Genomic DNA, 13,373 nt, shown 5'->3' on the forward strand with positions numbered 1-13,373 from the left:
ATGACAGTACCTGAAGTCTGACGTCACCAAGAATATTGTGGAAATCTGGCCAGTTACAAACAGGTGGGCTGTTCCTATTTTCACCAACTTTCCTCTCATTGGTCGTTTAAGCCTGTCACCAAACTTGTGTCATCCAATTGATTTCCACCGCGTTGTTATTGAGGAATGTACAAACATAAAATTGGTCTTTTACTCTTGTTAACAGCCGCAAATGTGTGAATAAAAGTGTACATTGATTTGTGCGTTTTATTTGTAGATACAATCCATACAAAAATCTGTACAAATAGACATTTTACAGTAGCAACAGTTTATAGTGTGTGTCTTTTAAAGTGGTATGTATTGTGCTTTATCAGAGCATAATATATCTTTAAAGTAACAGTATTGATTACGCTTGCGTGGCCAAAGTACACATTTTATTTCCTAAAAGCCAGTTCAGACCTTCAGTGACCAAACAACAGTTTGTCAGGTAATCTTCATTTCATGCATAGACCACCTGCCAGGTTCACCATGCACACCATGCTCTCACTTTCAAACACTGTAAGCCCTTTCAAGATTCTTTATTTTGTAGACCCAGTAGATGTGTGTTTGTTGTTCGTATGGGTTTCAGTTCACAGGCCAGAGAAAGTTGATCCTGTTCAGTAAGTGATAGGGTATTCTTCTTTTGTCTCTCTATGCTAAAAAGAAGGACCAAGTTCCTGTATTCGCTGGTGCAGCTCTGTGGAGTCCAACATAGGGCCAGACTGGGGTTCCTGTAGGTACACAGAAAGACTCCTGCAACACAGAACAGATACACCTGTTAGAAGAAGAGTAACAAAACAGCATATGTAATGTGTTCTGCCTAAAGTAACAAGAGACTGAATAAACTACTGGGGACTTAAATACTTTCTATGAAAAATATCTTTTTCATACCTAATACACTGAATCAGAACATTATCACATTGTATCTCGATATGTGGCATAAAAACAGTGGTGGAGGAAGTATACAGCTCCCTAACTGAAGTAAAAGTACAAACATCACATGGTGAAAAATACTCTGTTACAAGTAAAAGTCCTTAACTGAAAGTGTAAGTTAAGTAAAAGTAAGAAGGCATAATTAGGAAAATGTACTTTATAGTAGTAAAGTTGTAAGTATGAAAAGTAAAAAAAACCTGATGCAAAAAATGTATAAAAAAGAAAAGAAAAGAAAAACCCTCAAAAGAATCAAAATTATTCAAAACTTAAATGTGTAATTCATATTCTGTCAATCGGCTGATTGATTTTTAAACTAATGAATCCATATTTTGTAAACTCTTCTTGTTTTTTGTACAAAAAAATTAAACATTAAACTAACTAGTAACTGAAGTGGTCAGATAAATGTGGTGAAGTTAAAAGTACAATATTCCCCTTTGACAAGTAGTGGAGTAGAAGTATAAAGTGGGATGAAAATAAAAGGCCTAAGTAAAGGACAAGTACCTCGAATTTGTACTTAAGTTACGACCACCTCATAAGAATGTATCTCAAATGCATTTTGAGTAACCACTTGTGATCCAACTTTAGCCTCCCTGTTTATATTTGAGTTCATCTGTAGGAAAATGTGTCCCCTGCTGAGGAGAAAAAATGCACATTTGAACGTGGGGGGGGGGGGCATAGTCACATATATTTAAAGCTGTACATGTGTAACCTGGGCACTCAAGATGAATTTGAGTACGAAGTGTGAACATACTATATGACATAATGCACACTACAAACTACGAACTTAGCAAAGACATTGTATATAAGAATGTCAGTGTCTTACTCCTCTGAGACTTGTGTGGGGAGGCTCCAGGTCTTTTCCCAACAAGCTGCGGCCTCCCGTCGCCTGCCAAGCCTCCACAGCACCTCACCACACCAGAGCCCTGCACCCACACACTCTGAGACAGCACACACAGCATGATTACATGCTCTAACAAAGGACCACACAACTCAAGTAGATTCATCACAGTTCTATGATCCGTTTGTGTCAAACTGATACAATTCTTGGCACACACATGAATGGGACTGTAGCTGCTGTGTGTGAAAAGCTCATATATAACATATGAAGATCAATGTTAAAGTTTAGTTTTCACATCGATTAACGATCTGCTCCTCATTAAAGAACAGAGAGGATTTGTGGAAAATGAGTTTTACTCTTATTCAGACCCTCTTGTTGTACTGTCATCGAGACATTGTACAAACACTATTATAATTGCAGTTCAAACTACAGGCCTAAAGTGCATATGCTGTGGTGCTTTGGTGTTACTCCTGTGTCAGAAACAGTGTCAACCTTTGCTGTATATATTATTAAAGGGGACCTGTTATACTCATTCTCAGGTTCATACTTGTAAGTGTTTTTCTACAAAAACATGTTTACATACTTCAAAAACACTTTATTTTCCTCATACTGTCTGTGCTGGAACACCTGTATTCACCCCCTGTCAGAGATGCTCAATTTTTGTGCCCAGTCTGCTCTGTTTGGTCAGCATTTCTGGGTCTTCCACCTCTTTGCGTCTATGCATCATCATTGCAATCAGGAATATAATCTCTATAAACAGATTCTGCATATGTATGACAAATCTGTAGGCAATGGTACGAGATTCTGATTTCTGAAGCATACTGGTTTCTGTTCGTATACCGAGTAGTATTGACAAATCATGTTTGAACACGAGCAAACAATGTGGAAAGCATTGGCTGAAATGCAATCTTGGAACCCATCGGCTATTAGCTGACAGCTAAAAGCTGACTCTTTTCTAATTTTACTGCAATTATATGCAGATATCTCTTTATAAAGATTTGCCAAATGTTGTCTGGACCCGTCTCAAGTTGTTAATCAAACTAAACAATGAGCAATGCATGGAAAAGGAAGTATTGGCCTGGATATCTGCTGGCTACAACAGAGCTCCCTGTGCTAGGAAAGGTTGCGCCTCCCCCCACAAGGGTCTTCTTGTTGTATTGGCTCTGCTGGTTGCGGTTGCCTATGATTAACCTTACCTCTGTTTATTGTTTGTAAAATCACTAGAATACATGATGAAGAAGGGTGTCTTGCCCTAAGTGTCCTCTGGCCATTTTAAAAAGAGTGCTGTCCTAGTCTTTAATTGTTGGGTTACATTGGAGCTCCAGCAATATTGGCCCTTGCCCTCTGAGGCTTTATCCTCATCAGACTGATAGATGTTGGATTACAAGATTGCCAGCAGAGTGACTGTAATGTAGTACTGCGGCACTGTCTGCTGTGAAAAACACCAATATCAGCTTCTAAACAAAAATCTTCACAATGACATGTTCCATCAGGAATATGGTCTGAAATTGAGGAGAAATTATTAATATAATTGCATGTTTCCCTGATGTTAGCGTGGAGCTACATGTAGCCTGTAGCAGTGTAGGCTATGTATTGTAAACATTTGCAGTAGTGTGCCTGAGGCAGATAACTGTATAAGAAATCATGACAATAAGGAAGAGCATAATAAGTCCCCTTTAAGTTACAGCTGTGGTGTGTATACCTGGGAATGCATGCATGCTGAGCTGGAGGTCTCTCAGTGCCTCTCTAAGTTGGTCTGTCTGAATGAAGCTGATGCCCCTGCCAGCTAGTGAGAGCCCCTTCAGCCTCTGCAGGACACACAGATCTATCCCCTGCTTGCCAACCATATCTGCAGTGGGAATCTGTGGTTGGAAACCTGTCATGGACCAATAAACAATATAAAATGTAAAAGTAGCTGTTGGGTGTGTAAAAAGGACAGTTTCTCTCCAAAATGTCAAAAAAGTCAGAAAAGTACTCACCTCTCTTTTTAAAGCACACTTTCCCCAGCAGGTTCACACATCTGTAATGCAGAGTACAGTCTTAAGTGTTAATTTATAATCCCCAAACCTGATGGCAGAAGTGAAGCCAATTTCATCTCACATGCCTTGTGTAGTGAGTCACAGCTTGTTTCCAGTCCTTCAGGTGAGCGTGACAGTGACCCTGGAGCATGTAGGCAGCCCCCGCCCAGAGCACCGTCGCCACCCTATCCTCACCCTCTGCACACAGAGCCTCACACTTTTCTTCTGGCTCTTCCAACACCAACTTCTCTGGCAGCAGGTCCAGTGTTGTAGTGATGACTTCATCGCACAGTGCCATGCAATCAGCTGGCCGCTGGGCCGTGAGCAAGGCAGCGCCAGCCTGCAGGTAAAGCTCGGGCAACCTTGGGAGGGGAGGGCCCTCAGCATGCATCTGAGATGGAGACAAACAGCAAACAGATGTCAATTAACATGTTAAGAGAGCATCCTTCACTGAGGAAAATACATTATGACTTCTCACATATAAGCTCACAGCATGCACAAAAACATATCCAAAGCTGTTTCTTAAATTATCTTGGGTGTCTGTCAGTATTTTCAGTCTTACTCCATGTTGATCTTCTGAGTGAAGAGCAGCCAGCAGGTCCAAATAATATTCTACACCCTCTGACACCCTGAAAGAACAGCAACAAGACCCATTTAACAACTACAGTGCGTCTACTATACAAATCTCCATCTACATTTTCTGGTTTTTAGCTGTTGTTAGGTGCCAGTAAAAGACAATAACAGAGACTCTTCACTGGTCTTCTCACCTGCCATGGAGCACACACTTCAAGGCTAGGCTGTGAAGGACAGAGAGGGCAGAGGGAACTGAGAGCAGGCTGCTCAATGATTGGCTGTGCAGCAGTAGGGACGGAGAGAGGAGATGAGCACCAGCCGGAGCAGGCTCTGTGGCAGAGGGTAACATCAAAGTCTGTGGGACACGAGAGGCTTCATGTTTCAGTATGCAGGCCTACACCTCCAGGAATATGTGTCAGTGCCCTAAATAAACTGTCTGGCTCACCTGCTAAGGTGCTAGTCTACTAAGACAAAAGCAGAAAATATTTTTTAACAATACAAATAATTCATCTAGTACTACAAGACAAACATTTAGAAACATTTTACAGGCATTTGGCTGTTTTTTTTTTTTTGCTTGTATTTATATCTTGAGCTACTCACTGAGTGCAGCAAATGAAGCGCTTGTATCTCAGTCTGTGTGTTGCCAAGCTGTCTGTAGATGAGCATGCTCTGGTACAGAGCACACACACACTGGGAGTCTGTCTCCAGTGCTTTCCTGTAACACTGCAACGCCATCTGAGGGCGGCTCTGGAGACAAATCCAAACACACACACACACACTCACTGCATACAAATGCTCAAACCTGTTATGCCCATTTTTCATTTGTATGTGTGGATTCTGTCGGCATGTGTACCATATGGGCGAGGCAAAGGCCTGAGAGGAGGTGTGTGTACGCTACTAGAGTTCTGGGAGCAGGCAGGGAGGAAGCTGTCTGCAGACCAGACAACGCCTCTGAACTCCGGCCCTCACTCAAGCTTTCTGCACCTTCATGAAATATGGAGAGCAAAACACAGGATTAATTACTCAGTACTACAGACACAAGGGCAGTGTATTGATATTATATTGACACTGTGATATGAGGCCAGATATCATCTTGGATATCATATTGTAAGTGTTGTCTTTTCCTGGTTTTAGAGGCTGCATTGCAGTAAAGTGATGCAATTTTCTGAACTTACCAGACTGTTCTATTATTTGCCTTTACACACCTAGTCATTATATCTACATTACTTATGATTATATATCAAAATTCAAAATATATCAAAAAAGCACCAATAGTCAACCCTACAATAACGCTGCAATATCAACATTGAAGTATTTGGTCTAAAATATTGATATATCTGATTTTCTCCTTAATACACAGCTCTACAGTAACACTAACACAAACACAAAGACTAACAAATCACAAAATATAAACCCCAACACATCAGTTTGCATTCAGATAATGTTACCGAGGTGAAATATATATTTAGAAATTAAAAAAAACCAAAAACATAAATATATTCAATGCTTAAGATTCAACACTCCGGTTACAACAAATTGTATCTGGTCCTTTAATATGCATTAACCAAAAACCTGAGGGTTGCTGACCTTGGGCAATCAAAGTGCAGATCTGCAATAATTCAATAAGAATTCTTGGGTCCATCACCAGCAGTGGAAAATCAGAGGACTTTCCCTTTGGCTCACTCTTCCCATCATCAGGAACTCCAGCAGAGAGTCTCTCAAACACAGAGAACAGCTCATCCTGCATTACAGGAAAAAATACAGTATAGTTTTACAGTATCCCCCACAGTTCGGGACTGGATGCTGTAGCATGCTGGCAAATATTTGTTTTTGCTGGCAGAAACAGGAATTATAAAAGATATAATTCCAGTGACATGTAATTAAAAAAGAAGAGAGTGGGGGAAACTACACTTGAATTATCTTGAAGAAAGCTTTTATTTCTTTCTTTCTTCTCTTCAAACAAGCAAACAAACATCATATTTAATTTCTCTTTGGGACAAGAGTACAAATCCAACAATTATAGAGGGCCATGAGACGAAGAGGAAGGAGAAAACATAGCCTGAACACCAGCATAATGAGCTTTAAAGCTAAAGCTTTAAAATTAATAGATATATATGGCACATTTCTACATCACATAGCCTTGGTTACATCACACATGGTTTTATCTCTTGGACGCTAACTGAGACCCATTGCTTTAGGAGGACTCAGTGTAGTGGTTTGGTCCCCACACACACCAGAGGCTTAATGACATCCACCTAATTAGTCTAAGCAAACTAGACTAAAAGGGGAGATGGAGCAGAGTTCCTTAAACTACACCAAACAAGCGAGGTGGGAACACAGCTTAAAAACAGGATCTTACCTGAAAAACCTGTATAGTTTTCAGCTGACAAGTTGACAGCCAAATTGCCCACTGCAGACAGAGGAGGTACAGTACAAAGCGATTCAAAGCGGTGTTTCCCACTGATTTGAGAACTGTTCTCCAAAACACAGAAGGGTCTGAAGCAACAAAGTCAACTCCTGACATCTGGAGAACTGTAAGGGGCAAGAGCAGGCTGTTAAAGTCAAGAGACACGGATAAGTAGCATTAGTGGTATGGGCTTTAGGGCTGTAACAAATAGTGTGGAGCTTCATTCTTCTTCAGTCTACTTATTCTGTTAAACCCTGTATGTCTGCGTCAGGCTTAACTAATATCATTAGCATTATACTATTTGTAGAATTAGATTCCACTGATGGCTGTGTAGGATTGTTTTCAACTCATGTGATCAAAACGTTTCCAATTACTCCAGAGGGCTGTAAAGTCCAAAGGTCAAAATTTATTGGAAAAAGACAGATGTAATTGTTTCCAAAATTCACAACATGTTTTTAATCTTTTGAAATAATCTGCTTCAATCTATAGTTATTGCCATTTAGCCCTTAAAAAAAAAACATTTGTGGTAACAAAAAAAAAAAAGTTTGCTCTCCCACTTGCCACACACAAAGGGAGGACCACACGTCTTAACGGGGGCGGTCTAGCAGCACCTTGAACTACATTAATTCATTAAAGAAATCTCATTTAATTCAATTAATCGCTTTATTCAATTTGAGGAAACTGCTTGAGAATATAAATAAAATTCTATGGTGACATCATCATAAAACATGGTGGCAGACATTTAAAGCTTTATTCATAAACGTCAACAGAAGCTCCAAATTTTTTACAGCGCAGGCCTACCTCTCTCTGTGGCTCGTGTGAGCAACAGCTCAGCCTCTGAGAAGTGAGACTGAGCTACAGAACACACACAGGCATTGTACACCACTGTCAGCTCCAACTGTGTGTGATCTGCAAGAGGAGGGATACCTGCAGAAGAAGGGCATGGGGAAGGAAAGGAGGAAGACAGAAGACACATAAAGATAACAGCTGAGGTTTCCACCTTAACATATTAGGCCTTTGTATTATGAAGGAGACGGAGCACCTTGGATTTTCATTAAAAGTTTGTGAAACTCAGAGGAACACAATCTCAGATGGGTCTGGCTCTGGTCTCGGCTTGAGGCATCTCCTCCTCTTTCTTGCTGCTGAAACAAAGTGAAAGCAAACAGGAAAGTAAATACAGGCACTGCACATATGTATAATTTATAGGCACTCATACTTAACTTGAGTATTTACATCTTATGCTACTTCACATTAATACTATACTATAATTTGAAGGAGAGTATGGTATTTTTTACTTCCTGACTTCTGTAAGATATAGTAATGAGTTATCTTTCAAGAGATTTTTCATACAAAACATAATGATGAGTTTTACAAAGTGGATCCAGATGCCCAACCGTCTACATTAAAGGAGTACTTCACCTACAAAATGACCGTTTGTAAATCAATTACTGATTCCGTGTTACCCTAAATTCATGCAGAATTTTTCTTGCATCCCTCCACGGAAAACAGCTAACATACTGATCTATTGATCGATTCTGGACCACATTTAGGAACACGTTTTATCAAGTCTCATTTATGGGGGCGCCGGTGGTTTAGTGGTAGAGCAGGCGCCCCATGTACAAGGCTGTTGCCGCAGCGGCCCAGGTTCGACTCCAGCCTGTGGCCCTTTGCTGCATGTCACTCCCCCTCTCTCTCCCCCTTTCAAGCTTATCTGTCCTATCTATTAAAGGCTAAAAAGCCCCAAAAAATATCTTAAAAAAAAAAAAAAAGTCTCATTTATGCTCAGCATTTTCCAAACACAGGCATTTTCATTAAAACCATACTATTTAAAACTGGATTGAAAGTGAAACCCATCTATGCTCCCTACAAAGCTAGACTCCAATACTGAGGGGTTTTTTTTGTGAAAATTCATGTCTTTGGGAGGTGACTTAGATTATACTGTATGAGTTGTGTGAAAGTTTGTGAACGGATGTTTTGATATACTTTTGCTGTTGCTGACCCTGTCCTCAATCAAATAATCAATGTTTCCTGTTTTCAACAGAGGGCGAAAAGCCTGGGAAGAAAAGTTTGGTTTTATTTGCATTTTTTTTTCAAACTAGTGCTGCAACTAAATTAAAACTTGTTGAATATAGTGGTTAAAAGACTAGACTTTGTATTAAAAAAAATAGTAGTACTGTGAGGTTCCTCTCACTCCTTAAAGGTATAAAAATGGCTTTGTCAGACCCTGCACTTGGATTCGTCTCTAAACGCTGCTAGAGCCGAGTGAATGACTGCTTAAGCTGCTGAAGCACCAGCGTACACTGTCATGTCTTACCCCAAGACAGGCAAATCAAGGTTTCATTAGACCACTCTGGATTAAAGTATTAGAAATTGTAAGTTGTTGGTTTAGTTCAGAAAATCCCTTTAAATCCAGAGTGTAGACAGGGGTTCAGTCGCAAATACCAAACATATCCAAGTGTGCATTTTCTGTTATAATTTCTTATTCTAAGACACTGAAAGACAATAAAGGGCCCGCAATTGAAACAATGGGTTAATGCAATGGTGGAAATAGCATCTTATGAATGTATGCTCAGTAGAATAAATGGCGATCAGGAGAAATGAGTATCTCCTTTGGGACCCATTATGGACTCATATTAAAATGGAAGATAAGCCTACATAATTATGAACTTACTCTGTGATTGTGTGACCCTGTGGAGTGATGTATGACGACACATGTGTGACATTTTTTGTTTGTGAGTTTGTTTTCTTCTCTTTCTTTCTACACTTATTTGTTAATTTTTCTTTATGTACTGGAGTCCACCTCCATATTAGAAAAAATACGTGCCTTTGTAATAAGCAACATTTTGATTAGTAACTGTAATTCAATTATGTTTTTCCCTCAGTAACTGTAATTGATTATAATTACATTTAGTGTGTAATTGAACTACATGTAACTAGTTACTCCCCAACACTAGTGACTACACAAGTGACATTAAAAGACATGCATGCTTCCTCTACCTGTGGTGATAATAAAACATGTTGCTGTCTAGCTGAAATAATGAATACTTCAAACACTGGAACACAAATTTAACGCTAGCAAGAATTAATCTTAATCGAGTCTCGAGCATAAACTGGTTTACAAAACCTAATATTAACGTAGCATTTTAGCATTTAGTTAACTAACATGTTAGAGGCTAACGTTAACAGCTAAGAAGACGAGACACTTAACCGCTAACTTCCTACCTTCCATTTGTTTACCAGCTCGTTGTTTTCTTGGATCCATCTATCTAATAAAGAAAGTGGTTTATACATTACACTAGATATTAAATCACTGTTTTGTAAAAATAAGTGCTGTTTTGTTTGAACTTTCCCTCGTTCGTCAAAGGGGTCCTAACACCGGAAGTAAACATGAGTGAGTTCACTACAGTGCTGCCCCCTGTGGACAAACCAGGAAGTGACACCGACAGTATGCTAACTGTCCAGCGGGTGGTGCTGTGACAAACCTTTGAGTTCAGTTGTGTTCTGGAAAGTTCAGTTATAGGATTTTATTTTGCTTATTTTTTACAGCCATCAAACTGTGAAGCTTCTGTGTTTCTTGTATTTGGTCATTACTTTATAACCCTTCAAATAAACCTACAGACACATTCATGAGTGCAGAGCCTTAATGTATTCAGTTTGACTCTCTGTCCACTCCTTAAAAAAATTAGCATTGGCCACAGAAGCATCCTCCCATAATCACATGCACACACACACACACACACACACACACACAGGTATAATGCAAGTAAACACAAGCCAAGGCCGTAATTGTATTGCAGCTGAGTCATCCTTGAGACTGCCAGGACAGCCATTTTTCCTAGTTGTCCCTCCCAAGGTGACTCCCTCTTTTCTCACCCAGTTCCACTCTCCTCTCCTCTCATCCCTCTGTCATCCCCCCATCAGTGCATCATCTTGTTCCCTATTGTCTGTAACCACCATTGTCTGCCTCCATCACAGCCTCCCCAGCTCCTCCTTTCTTTCACTGTCTCAAATCACAGAAAGCACTAAATATATCACCATGGAAAAACAAGGGAAACTCCTGATATCCACTGCTCCACAACATATACTGTATATGCACACACATGCAGCTGCATTCACACACAAACATACACAAACATGTCTTTCATTCCAGATCATCCTGTCTTCTTTTCTCCTATAGGATGGGTTACACTTTTTTGTGACATTTTCGTCTGCATCGATCCTGCTATTTTCCATCTCTCTCTGTCTCACTGTCTCCCGTCTCCATCCATCCCTTCAAGGACAAGGTCATTATATGGCAGGAGCCTCCCACCTCCTTTTCCTGCTGTCCTTCTGCCAATGTCATTCACATGGCAAGACTTCAAACTTCCATTAAAAAGGTTTGTAATTGAATGTCAGTGTGACGAATCAACCCATGGCAACGTTAAAAAGCAGATTTGAGAAACCAACTAAATCTGTATGGTTGGATTTAACAGCTCCCCACCAGTGTAGCTTAACACTGTTCGGATTACAAATATAGTCACCGACTATCACTGGTGATTAAACCCAAAGTGTGTCCATGTTTGCATAGGCTTACATTGCCCCCTAATAAAGATGTTAAAAGTAACTAGTGGAGGACTTTGATTTTCATGAAAATAAATAACTTTCCACCACAAATAAATGCAGAAAAGACACACATTGGTGCAGAAAGATTCACCAGAATGCAGGAAATGAAGTCTTTGATGCTCAAAATTTCCTGGCAGGGGACCCCCGATGTCCCTGCTTCATGTGTCCCTCCCAAATGATGAAACAAAACCTACGCCCTAATATGTGTAATGATTTTTTAGCAAGTATATTCTAACACAGAGTGAGAATCAGAGACCATCTTGTGAAAGGATCACTCCAGCCACAATACAGCAATCATCTACTTTATATTTCTACTGACTAGGAGAGAAGTGAAGGGGCCAATCACCCCTAATTCCTACTCCCTACCTCCAGCATCCTTCCTTGGACCACACCCATCTCTGAACTTGGCCTTCACTGTGATCTCAACTACACACCTGTAAAGTTAATGGGCCAAGGGCATAAAGCATGGGGGCAATGGCACCTTCCCTATTTCCTACACCCCTTACTTCAAGCCCCCTTGCTCAGACAACACCCATCTAAGAACATGGCCGTCATTTTGATCACAACTAAACACCTGTAAAGTTTGATGACTGCATGTTGCACGGTTGTGATGCTATTGCACTGACAAAATCTGTCCACAGACAGACAGACATACAATTTAGACACTTGGCAGAATACTAAAAACAGCTTCTGTGGTGGTTCCCACTACAATATGTGTCTCCAGGACCTCACACTCCGCAGACTCACAAACGGAAAACAATACCAGCTGTCGCAGTGTTGTCATGGCTGGTAGAAAGTCTTTTTCTGTAGACTTCAGCTGCTTGCAGTTGGTTCAAATAACAAGGTAATTGGGGAATATGAGCTATATTGAACATGAGATCCTCATAACATCACAACTGCATTCTGCTTACTCTGCTCTTTTGTCCTCATCTATAAAACATAAATCCAGTGGAGGGAGGGGATGTGATGCATGTTATCTCTGTCCTGGGTGGCCCTCGGCCCCCTGAACATGTGAGCTATGGTGCTGAACACGCTGTGACTATGTGTTTCATAAATGCAAACATGTTCCAATATTCTAGAAAAAAAGATGCCAAACTATTTTGTTTTTCACCTTTGAAAATAAGATTTAAGGACCATAAAAAGACATGATTGCTGGAGGACAGACTGAGGGCCTTGGGTGTCACACAGTCCTCTGGGTGTCATTGAGCTGACAACACACACATGTTCACAGGGACGAAGAATGGCTGATACAGAGAAATGAATGTGTGCTGAACCATCTTTTCTTCAGCATCTCAAGGGAAAAGGCACAGTTCTGCCTTCTCCTTTAAGGCATGCAGTGTAAACCCACTCACCCTGAGTTTGAGAAATCAATAGGTGCTGTACGTGCTCCTCAGAACTGTCCTCCTCTCAGAGCATCCCTTTGGATCAGCAGAGGCAGCTCAGTTTTTGTCTGAGTGCTGTATCATCGTAGCTCAGTGCACATCCTCATGTGCATGGTGCTGCTGCTGTTTATGGTTTTAATATGTCAGTGTTGTCACATGTCCTATTTGGACTGCAACCACATGTGCACATCTGGAGACTATTAACTCCTCAGTGACAAAAAGAAGCAGAAACTAAGAGATGAAAAGTAACATGGGGATAACTATAAGGGGATAGAGAGGCAAACCTTTTTGTGTTTGCATGTAGTAAGAGAGAGGGAGAGAGAGAGAGAGAGTGTCTGTCAATGGCCCAGCAGTTGAGTTGAATCTCAGGGGAGTTGCGTGGATCTGCAAACTCACACTGCAGCAGTACAGCTACAGAGAGCATCAGCAGAACACACTGCACACCGACACAATCAGTTCACAGACTTTTGCCACAGCAAAAAAATGAATATGTCTTCAAATGTGTAAAATCTGGCAAAATTAATAATTTATCAGACATGGCTATATAAAGCCATGCCAGATGCAAGCAGCAAAATTACTCATGTCCAAATCATTTAACACAC

The 13,373-nt window shown here is 40.5% G+C and overlaps 1 protein-coding gene across 5 annotated transcripts; it reads right to left on the reverse strand.

Moving 5' to 3' along the window:
* Window positions 1–74: 74 nt before the first annotated feature.
* fancg (FA complementation group G) lies at window positions 75–10,164 on the reverse strand. 5 transcript variants are annotated; one of them, XM_050051095.1, is made up of 14 exons: window positions 10,010–10,164; window positions 7,830–7,929; window positions 7,589–7,714; window positions 6,740–6,912; window positions 5,968–6,121; window positions 5,234–5,364; window positions 4,981–5,127; window positions 4,575–4,735; window positions 4,370–4,436; window positions 3,894–4,198; window positions 3,769–3,809; window positions 3,492–3,665; window positions 1,775–1,889; window positions 545–771 (listed from the first exon to the last, which is right to left on the reverse strand). In XM_050051095.1, the coding sequence occupies exons 1-14, from the start codon at window positions 10,076–10,078 to the stop codon at window positions 675–677; spliced, it is 1,860 nt and encodes a 619-aa protein (XP_049907052.1). In that variant the 5' UTR covers window positions 10,079–10,164; the 3' UTR covers window positions 545–674. The 5 variants fall into 5 exon arrangements, with proteins under 5 accessions (XP_049907051.1, XP_049907050.1, XP_049907053.1 ...); XM_050051097.1 differs by having other exon boundaries at window positions 7,830–7,926; window positions 10,010–10,153; XM_050051094.1 differs by lacking the exon at window positions 1,775–1,889 and having other exon boundaries at window positions 75–771; window positions 7,830–7,926.
* Between the last annotated feature and the right edge of the window lie 3,209 nt (window positions 10,165–13,373).

This window comes from Epinephelus moara, chromosome 8, assembly GCF_006386435.1.
Source record: "Epinephelus moara isolate mb chromosome 8, YSFRI_EMoa_1.0, whole genome shotgun sequence".
In the NCBI taxonomy this organism is placed as follows: Eukaryota; Metazoa; Chordata; class Actinopteri; order Perciformes; family Serranidae; genus Epinephelus; species Epinephelus moara.